The sequence below is a fragment of the Acanthisitta chloris genome, unplaced genomic scaffold, assembly GCF_000695815.1.
Source record: "Acanthisitta chloris isolate BGI_N310 unplaced genomic scaffold, ASM69581v1 scaffold18045, whole genome shotgun sequence".
NCBI lineage: Eukaryota > Metazoa > Chordata > Aves > Passeriformes > Acanthisittidae > Acanthisitta > Acanthisitta chloris.
Window position 1 is genome coordinate 7,910 of NW_008673315.1, and position 10,704 is coordinate 18,613.

Genomic DNA, 10,704 nt, shown 5'->3' on the forward strand with positions numbered 1-10,704 from the left:
TCATCCAAAGTGACTCCTGAGAGCAAAATAGTTTTAGCATTACATTTTATATACAGCTATGAAGGGATTACGGGAAACCAAGACAGTCTCCTTACACCATTGCTAAGTACACTGGTTACGAGACCGCTGTACACTTCCACTCTGAAGACATTATTTAAATCGTGACCAGGTTTTACCACCATTTTGTTATTTATGAAAAAAGAATTAGTTCATTCTGATTATCATCATTTTTACCTTATTTCTGCTGCCAAATGTCAAAACTTGAGTCAGCTGCATTGAGCAGTGACTTCTTTTTCTGCTTTAAAGTCCTCTAAGTGCTAGCACCCTTGAAAACCTTTGTACACCATGCTGTAATAATTTTAAGATCTTCCAGAGAGTTTTGTTTGGTTTTTCTCCCTTCAGCGCAGGAATGACTGCTCTGTCTGAAGCAAACTACATCCTGCACAATATTGCTTTCGTCATTTTCCACGTAATCAGTTTGGAACAGGCTATGAAAGTCTGATGTGGCAATGTTCTGTTAGAGAAAAAAATCAGGACAATTATATCATTCTGAACCAGCGGAACCAAAATAATCAAGACCTTAACATAGGTTTTTTTCCAGTCACTGGGATGGAAGGAGACTTGAATTCAGACACTGGAACAAGTAATTGGAAACATCAGTGCTTGCATGCTTAAGTGAAAAGATAAGCAGTATTTGCATTTTCTCCATCATCTTCCTTGTACATGTGCAAGATTTTATAAAAAAGTTTACCACAGAGAGCAATGACAGAATATGATGTAATTATTGTTTCCTTTAAAAAAAAAAAAAAGCACTAGAAATCAAAGGCAACCAAGATAACGTACATCTTTCCCAGAACATTTTTTCTCAGCTACATAAGGTGTGCATATACCAAGGTCTAACACACTTAGCTGCACCACATCAAGTCAAGTTGTCCAAGAGCATACACAATTTTGCTTACAGGAGTATACCCCTTCCACAATTTTTCAAGTTTACAAGTTATCCCCTGTATTGGATTATGCTTACTCAGAAGTACAGATAATGTTTTGTTTCAATACTATTGTTTGTTTTTTATGACATATTCAGAGATGAGGCAAGACATAAGATTAAGTGCAGGGAAGTATTTCAGACCCCAAAAATGCATTCTTTACAACTCGGTTATACATGGTTAACACAGGTAGCTCTGCCAAGAGTTGCATAAAAATGATTTTCATTTCCCAAAGGTGAGCAACTGAGGCTCACTCAGCAAATATCAACTCTTCTGCATCATGGAATTCACTATGGGTGTCTGATTGATTTAACTTGCATTTCCAAGTATCTGCTAAAACAGAACTACAAACCAAGTAAGTTAGTACATGTAAATTAAGTACCCTTAAGAAATCAAAGAATAAGATTGCCTCCTGGAAGACACCCAGAAGATCCAAAGATGGAACAGAAGGTTGATTATTACACTCCTGCACAATCCAAGCAAATTGTTAATATACTGAAAACATTCATGTCTGGTATTTGTACCTGCTGGATATCCAAATTATTCTGTCCCAAAACAAGTTTGATCACCATCCTCCCTGTAGCTGAAAGCAGCCAGAAAACTGCTCATTTTTTTAAACAAATGGAATGGAAACCTTTTTTTTTTTGTTCTTTCCCAAGCTTCAATTACAACAGTCTAAGCCAGAGACTTAAGCAAATAAACTTCAAAATTGCCATTTGTTACAAGTAGCAAATTACCATGAACAATGAACTTGTTAAGAATCCCTTCTAAAAGTACGACACACACAAACAGGCTACCCAGCAGAAAAATCTGTTAACAATTTTATTTCTTTTGTCATGTTAAATATTATGGGACAGGATTGTAAGGATGAAGAACTCTCAACAATGCCTCACAAGGAATAAGAAAGAAATTCTGCCATAATATTAGCAAAGTAAGGTAAGGAGAAAATTTACACAGTAAGAGGCACCATTTCCCCCAGAATACCTCTTGTCATATTCCTGATTGAGTGGGATTAGCAATCTAATAAATCATTTGTCAAGAGGTAACAGCAACAGATAAAATTTTAAAGGATTATTAAAATAACATTTACAAGACTCTGAACAATTTTTGAATTCTTATTAAAACCACAGAAAGAAAGAACAATTCTTTATTTATGAATTTTCATAAAGGACTGACTGTGCAACTGATACCTGCTATTGATGACTTAATGTACAATTTTGTCCAGTAGCCGAACAGTTTGTCGTTTCGGATTGTGTTTTCTAACCGTGTGAGATCATTAAAGGCAAAGCCTGTTACGATGCTGTACACAAAAACGGCCGCTGGGGCCATACTACCCATGATGTGGTAGGTAAACACCTTTTTCTGGCCAAGAGGAAAAAAAAAAAAACAGAAAAAAAAAAGAAGCTGCAGTTTTGCATGCTTCTCTCACTCATCCTTTCTACAAGATGAACTTCCCTAGAAAGAATCCAATGAAAATGGCTGCAATTACAACAAGAAGTGAAGGAAGAGAATGGGAGCCATTATCTCTGAGGGCCAAAGCTGTGGGTGATCCAGATTTATCCGAGTGCGCTACCTTTCTGAGCCTCAAGCCTTCATCCTGAGGGGGAGAAAAAACACAGATGGAAAAATAATATAAATACATCTTCTTTACCATAGTAAAAACTGAACTCAAAAGGCCAAACTTACTGGTGAATATTTAAATAAAGTTAAAACCAAACCCAACACACATCACACCACACCAAAATCCAAAACACGGACACAGAAAACCACAGTATTTCAAGTAAGGACAGGTAATCCACTGGTATGTCTCTCCATGCTCTGGTTTCAAAGATTCTGCAAATCTTGCTAGGCACAATGAAGCATCCTGCTTTTACTCGCTATGTGTCAAAATTAAATAGCAGTAATTCCTTACTGTTAACGAGAAACACCTGCTTTGTGTAGTGTCAATGTCATCAGAACTACAGGTGTGGAGACATCATTATTTCATGGCTCTTTAAAAGGCTACCATGGACAATTAAACTGTCAGAACTGTTCTGAAAGCAAATATAAAGTCACATAAAGTCATGTATTGACTTTATTGTCATGTATTGATTTTATGTAAGGGTGTCATTTCAGTAACTGAAATGACACCCTTACATAAAGGTACTGGAAAGTAGTGTTTACTTACCTCCTCTGGCCAAACAATTGTTTTTGTTTACTAGCAATTTGTAATACAAAATGTTACTGCTTTGGATCTCATTTACTCATTCTTAATTAATAATAATGCACTTGTAATAAAAGCTACTAATTTGCTATCTTCAATTTAGACTTAAAGTAACTAAGACCACCCCACATAGGACTATTTCATTTATCAAGAAAATTACATAGCTTCAGTGTCTCATCCATGACAATATTAAAGCCTCCCTCACTGAGAAGTTCAAAATGCACAGAAAAATCATATTACACATCACTCCTGACATTCTAACAGTTTTATCTACTTGTTGGAATACACATCTTTTGGCCTAATTACAGACCTTTCAATCAAGAAGATTAAAGCCACTTCAATATAAACGTGGAAGCAGAACTTACTCTCAGGTGCCGATTTTCATCTGTCAGCTTCATAATCTCTGCTTGAAGTCTTTTGCACTCCTCCACTAGCTTCCTTGTTTCAGTATCATTAAGTGAAACACTATGTGGTTTTGGCATCGGTCCATCCTGCTTAGATGTATTCAGTACTGGGGCGGATTTGCTTGCATCTATGTCATTCTACAAATATTAAAAATTACTTGAGAATTTTACTTACCTAGAGAAAAATCACCCACAGCTTAAAACTGAAACAATAAAGCTACAATTATAGTACAATGAAGTCTATATTTACAGTAATCTGAACAGACACTTCTGTTAGCAGTTCAATTCTGATTAGCTCAAATACAAAAAAGCAAGAGAAGATTGCACTGTTTACACTTGGTACTACATGCTACTGAGATACAAATAAATACTTTAGTTGCTTAACACTGACCCAGCAGGCATTCAAAAGAGGGCATAAAATACACCAAACAGCATTTGAACTTGAAGGGAAAAAATAAAAGGAAGAAACTAATCCTGCAATAGTAAGAAACAAAATAAAGCAAAACCAAAACAGGTCATGTCATGAACTCCTACAAAGTATGTACGATACAAATGTCTTACACTTATAGCACCTTCTAGTGAAAGAAAATAAAGTATTGCACAAACATGAAATTTATGTCTCACAGCATCTGAAATACACATTACTAATTTTGAACACTTGTGAAAAGTCACATAAAAAGCTGTGAAAAAACAACAACAAAAAAAAAATTTAAAAATCTGGTTCCCACAGCCCTGCTCAAAATCATAGAATGCTTTGGGTTGGACGGGACCTTAAAGATCATCTGGTTCCAACCCACCTGACATGGGCAGGGACACCTTTCACTAGATCAGGTTGCTCAGGGCCCCATCTAATCTGGCCTTAAACATCTTCAGGGACAGGGAGTCCACAGCTTCTCTGGGCAACCTGTTCCAGTCCCTCACTTCCTTCTGAGTAAAGAATTTCCTCCAAACAACTAATCCAGATCTCTCCTCTTTTAGCTTAAAACTGTTCCCTTTTGTTCTATCACTAGCTGCCTGTGTTGAAAGTCACTCTCCCTCTTTTATAAAAGCTTCCTTCAGGTACTAGAAGGTCACAATGAGGTGTCCCTGGAGCTTTTCTTCTCCAGGCTGAACAACCCCAACTCTCTCAGCCTGTCTCCCTAGGAGAGATGCTCCAGCCTTCTGATCATCTTTGTGGCTCTCCTCTGGACCCACTCTAACAGGTCCACATCTTTCTTGTGCTGCGGACCATGGAGCTGGACTCAGTGCTGCAGGTGGGGTCTCCTGAGGGCAGAGTAGAGGGAGGAAGAATCACCTCCCTCAACCTGCTGGCCACGTTTCTTGCCATGCAGCCCAGGATGTGGTTGGCTTTCTGGGCTGCGAGCACACACTGCAGACTCATATCTAGCTTTTCATCCACAAGAACCCCAAAAATATGGGAAGTCTGACTGTCAGTGAAGACAGGCAGAGAACTCATTGAGTACCTCAGCCTTATCTATATCTATTGCCACCAGTTTTCCATTCTTATTTATCAAGGAGGATTCACTCTCCTTGGCCTTTCTTTTCTGACCTATGTACTTACAGAATCCCTTCTTGTTACTCTTCACATCACTTGTCAAGTCCTGTTCCATCTGTACCTTATGTTTTCCTGACCTCATCCCTACACATCCAAACCATATCTCTGTACTTCCCAAGTCACATGTCCCTGCTTCCATTAGCTGTGCATTGCCTGCTTACTCCTCAATGTGAGGCGTAGATCCTTGCTCAGCCATGCTTATTTCTGTGCCGGTTTCTGGTTTAAGGCTACTTGCCTTCCAAATGGCCTTAATGGGGTCTAAAGCCTCTTAAGAGTGGCCTTAAAGAGCAGAGTCAGCTCCTCTGTCCCTAGGGACCGTTTCCCAGGGGACCTCATCCACTAATTCTTGCAACAGCTGGAAGTTTGTTCTGAATTTCAGGGTCCTGACTTTGCCCTTTGCCAGGTCTGTGTTCCTTGAGATCACAAACTAAACCAGGGCAAGGTCACTACAGTCCAGGCTGCCTCCAATCTTAACCTCTTTAATGAGCACACCCACACTGGTGAGCACAAGGTCCAGCAATGCTTCTCCCAGTTGGTTTGTCTACTACCTGGACCAGGACAGGGAGTTGTGCTTGTCATTTCCTGGACCGCTTAACTGAGTAGTATTGGTTAGGCATTGGAGTAAGTCTCCCAGGGAGGTGGTGGAGTCACCATCTCTGGAAGTGTTCAAGAGTTGAACACGTGAAGGCATCACATTAAAGTAAATACAAAAGGAGGTGGTTTTGTATAACCCACTACACATTTAGATGTATTTAGACAAATAAATGCCTTGATAATAAATGCTTAAATTTTACAGTTTTAGCATTTAACACACACTTGGAAAGCTAACACCTGAATAAAAGGATAGAAGGCTGCATCCCATAAATTATCCTTTGCAAAAAAAAAAAACAACCACCCAAACAAAGCCAGAACACAAAAAAGCAATCCCTTCTCCCCCACAAAAAAGCCCACACAAAACACTATACTGAGATTGCATCTGAAAAACACCTTTACATTACAGTTCAAAAACTGAATTAAAAGAATGGTTGCAAAGACAGCTACTGGCCTCCACTGAGCTCTTTTATGCATATAAGTAACAAGGTGGTTTTCACAGGCATAGATTCATGCCACTTCCCCCTAACATGCTTTACAGACTACTGTAGAAACTGGACAACACTAAAAAAACTAGTCAAGGCCATGCAGGGAGTAAGGTTGCTAACAGAAATCCTACTTTAGTACTCTAATTCACAATGTTAAAAGAAGCACCAAAAACAAGAACCACCACACAAAAAAAAAATTAAAACCACACAACCAAAAAATTCCAAGCCAAACAACCCAGAATACACAGTACATGGACTTCATAAATTAGAATTTCAAGTATGAGAGTTAAAAAAATATGTTAATGCATAAGAATTTAGTCATATCTGCAAAAATTCTAGGTAACTGACTATTATTCCAAATACTAGGCAACACAAAACAGACATCTTCAGTCTATATACAATTAAGCTGTCAGCTCCTACACAACTGGAATAGATCTTTGTCTGAAGCTGAGAGAATGAAAGAGGTAATGAGATTTTTTTGTCTGATTATTTGTCTTTACCACTACCTTATAAAAATGCATTTAGAATTCCCAAAGCATGCATTAATTCCTAATCAGTACTTCCTTCTCTAATTCAACTGAATTAGAAACAGCATTTTTTAAACTGAAAAGCATTTAATACTTTCAAAAGAAAACAATGCAATTTGCTTTCCACTGTATGCAGTATTGAAGATTCTTTTTTTTGTTTTCATCTGAGAGCAATGAAATGCTAAAGCAAATCAATAATAAAAATAACAAAAGCGTAATAATTTTTGGCACTGGTCTTCATGGCTGGAGTTTTTTAAGACATGGCAGGGCAGGGTGCTCCCTTCTGGACAAAAGGCTGGACCAGATGGTATTTCAAGGTCCCTTTAAACCTGAGCTGTTCTATGATTCTCTGAATCCTTAAAAAGCTATATACTGAACAGCCCTGCTGTCTAATTTAGTACAAATTCCTTCAGTCCATTTAATCATTAAATCAAATAGACTTTAAAAAGCTCAAATATCCATGAGATCTTACCAGTCAGTGCATGACAGTTTCTTACTCCTTACTTACCAGTTTATCATTTTCGTTGGGCATTTCAAACACACATCTCAATTTGGAGTCCATTAACTCATCAGGTTTTGCTTCTTTCCACTAAGACAACAATTAATACAGTTACTTTACATGCCAGACCCATGCAAACATCTGAACAGTTCATTAGCTTGCTCTCAGAACTTGCCTCCTACAGCCAAATACTGTCCTTAACCCTAGCTGCAATTTTCAGCCTTGCTTCTGAACAATAACTTCTGTTCACATTGACTACTGTGAGGTAAAAGCTAGAAATGGTTATTCAAGTCTGGAAATTAAAAAGAGTAAATTGAATGCAAGGATGATCCATCAGAGGTTTGTAAGGCATAGGAAGAGGATAATCCAGTGGTTTCTTTAACACAAAATGAGAATCATGTATCATCAAAGCCAGTTTAAGAAGAAATTTCTAGCCCGATTATGCCTCAGTTAATGTACTCCTTATATGACATCTTCGAAGCACCAGTTTTAAGAAAAAGATTGAAAGGCACCTTTTAGTGACTCTGTATTTGTTCCAGAGTAAATTTCTTTAGTTCTCTGTATTTTATACATTTAACCACTTCCTCCTTTTACTGCATAATACATAACAATTTAAATAACTGAAATATCCTGGAATCTCTCTGCTCAACTGACAATTAACATTCAAAGCACACACTTCATGTAGTTGTCTTAAATCTTTAGGCTCAGAGACTGATCTGAAGTCTGCAGCAATTTTTCTAATAGGTACTCCACAGTTACCTTAGAATTGTAGGTCTTACAGACTCGAATATTCAGGTTTTTCAAAACATCCATCCTATTATTTTTTCCTTCTTTTTCTCCCCTCCAGTGACATTAGAGTTGTGCAGTAACTTGCAACTACAATTACCGATTTTCTGCAAGATCTGTTTCTCAGTATTCTATCCTTAGCACACTAAGAAAGCAGTTCTTTGAAAGGCATTTCTAAAGCTGATTTTTATATCCTCACCAAATTGTTACGCTTCACTTACCACACATAACCAAGAGCTATGAGAGCATATTAAGAAAAACTAAACCAGACCAACAAGGAAGACAGATACTAACTTTCTAGCTGGCATGTGTCAAAAGCTTAACAAAATCTAGCCAGTCTTCCACTATTTCCAGTGAGGGAAGAGAAATGCCACAGTAGTCTTCGCCCTCAATAAACGGACAGAGCCTCAACCCGAAAAGGTCTAGTGGACTTCAGTGATTTATCCTTTGTTTCCTCACATTTATCCTTCATTTCCCCTCTCCTTCTCTGCCTTGAGTGAACATTGAATATATTTGTGTAAACCCAGGCATTCCTTAGAACAGCACTCTCTACCGACAGAAGCCTGTGCATCACCTCCCTCTACCTTAAAATACATAATTATGGGAGTCCACATAACCCTAAAAGGCACATTCTGACTACTGTAGGCTTCATTCTCCTTGCTGCCAGCCTGTAACATCAGAAACAGGTGACCTTTCTTCTGAACCAACAAGGACAAACCTACACATCCCTTCCTTCTGGATCCTTCCTCAGACCAACCCTGCCTCAAAACTAAATCTACATGTTCAATTGAAACAAAAACTAAATCTGTCACTTGTGCTGTGTTTAGCCACTTGGTATCTTGCAGAGAGACAGGTATTAAGTCTTGCAAATGTTTTAATTCATTATAATCCCATTTAACATTTCACTTGAACACTTTTCCTACCAAATGTGCCTGTTTCATACAGCTTCAGGCTTCTTGTTTAAATATATTCTCGATTTCCTCAAATACAATCTGTTTACTCCCTTCAAATTAGCTGCATATAGGGTACAATATGCCCATATTTTAAATACTGAACTGACCTCACCTTAGATTCACTACTATTTCCATTCAATCAGTTCAATAGGCAAGTTCCAAGAACTGACCTTGTAATTCATATTAAAAACCCTGAATCACATACCAGCTCATACTTGTTCAGAGAAAACCCATTTCTTCTTCAAAAATAAACTGCAAAAACATGAATCATTTACAGTCCAGTCTGAATTTTCAAGGAAGACAAAAAAAACCAAAACAAGTCATTTTACTCCAATTTTACTTACCACTGCCTCCATATCTGAAATATTTGGTGGTGCATAGGTTGTTTGTACCATAAACTTGTGTTTACTCTTCTCATTTGGGTCATAGTCAAAAGGCTGCAGCATTACTGTTCCAAAGAAAGAATAAAGCATAAAACAGTGATTCTTCAGCTAATCACAAGCACGCTATCCACTTAAGATTTGTTCTTCTCTGAACAGACACTGAAAGTTAAAATGCAAATGCAGCACTGAAAACAGACACACACTACAGGAATAAGTACTGGGAGGTCAGTCTAGTGTAGCTGACACGATTGTTTCTGTATTACTACAGCTAAAAGACAATTCATATACAAATATGAACAAACAGATCCTGTATGAGAAACAAAAAATTCTGTATCTAAATATGTGTGTGTGGATCCACACTTGCAACTTGGCCTACCAGAGGATGAGGACTCAGAGGGAACAGGAAAGATCAATTACTCAGCAGTGTACAGACACTTGTCTTCCACAGAATGGGAATTCCAGTTCAGTGTATCTTTATACAAAATTAAAAAAGAACCTGAAGCAGTTTCAGAAGATTATTTTTTTTAAAAAAATGACATTTATGGAGTCCCATCCCAGGTATCTGTATATGTACCTATTTTACAGCAACAAAAAAGCTCCAGCAGACTTACAGATACAGCTAGAAAAACACAAAAGCAGAAGGAAAAACGGTAACAAGAAACAGTAACAAGCTGTGAAGGAAGAACAGCAACATGCTATATTATGAAAAGAAAAACCAACAACTAGCAATACATGATATGTGATAACAATTAATTTAGGGCAGCATGGTAAAGAGAAACAAATCTTAACAAATGAGTATTTTTGAAAAAAACCAAACAAATAAACATGGCTGGAGAAGGTCACTGAGTGATTCACAATTGAATGATAAAAAAAATGCCCATGGACTTCCTTAAACTGACTGTCAAATCACATCTCCAGAAATGAATTTTAAGAGCTGGCTTGACTCTGAATCAGCACGATGTTTGCAAACAGAGAAGAACTGGTGGGAGTTGTGGTGATTGGAGGCCGTTTGGGCACAGCGACCATGAAATTGCAGTGTTTTCGATACTCAGGGATGCAAGAAGGGCCATCAATAAAACTTCTACCCTGGACTTCCGAGGAGTAGACTTTGGCCTGCTCAAAAGTCTGGTTCAAAGTGTACCCTGGGAAACAGCCCTTGGACAAAAATGGGTCCAGGAGGGATGGACATGCTTCAAGAAGGAAGTATTGGAGGCGCAGGAGCAGCTGTTCCGGTGTGCCGTGAGTCGGGGGGGAAGGCGGCCGGCCTGGCTGAACAGGGACACTTTGCAGGAAATGACGAAGAAAAAAGAGTTTACCAACTCTGGAAAA

General features: G+C 38.1%; 1 protein-coding gene across 1 annotated transcript; it reads right to left on the reverse strand.

Annotated features, from left to right (window-relative positions):
- Window positions 1-1,794: 1,794 nt before the first annotated feature.
- VAPA (VAMP (vesicle-associated membrane protein)-associated protein A, 33kDa) lies at window positions 1,795-10,046 on the reverse strand (the record flags this gene model as incomplete). The annotated part of the gene is made up of 5 exons (XM_009074912.1): window positions 1,795-2,583; window positions 3,555-3,731; window positions 7,263-7,343; window positions 9,337-9,440; window positions 10,031-10,046. Coding segments are annotated over 5 exons (537 nt in total), but the record flags the coding sequence as incomplete, so codon positions are not given.
- Window positions 10,047-10,704: the final 658 nt, after the last annotated feature.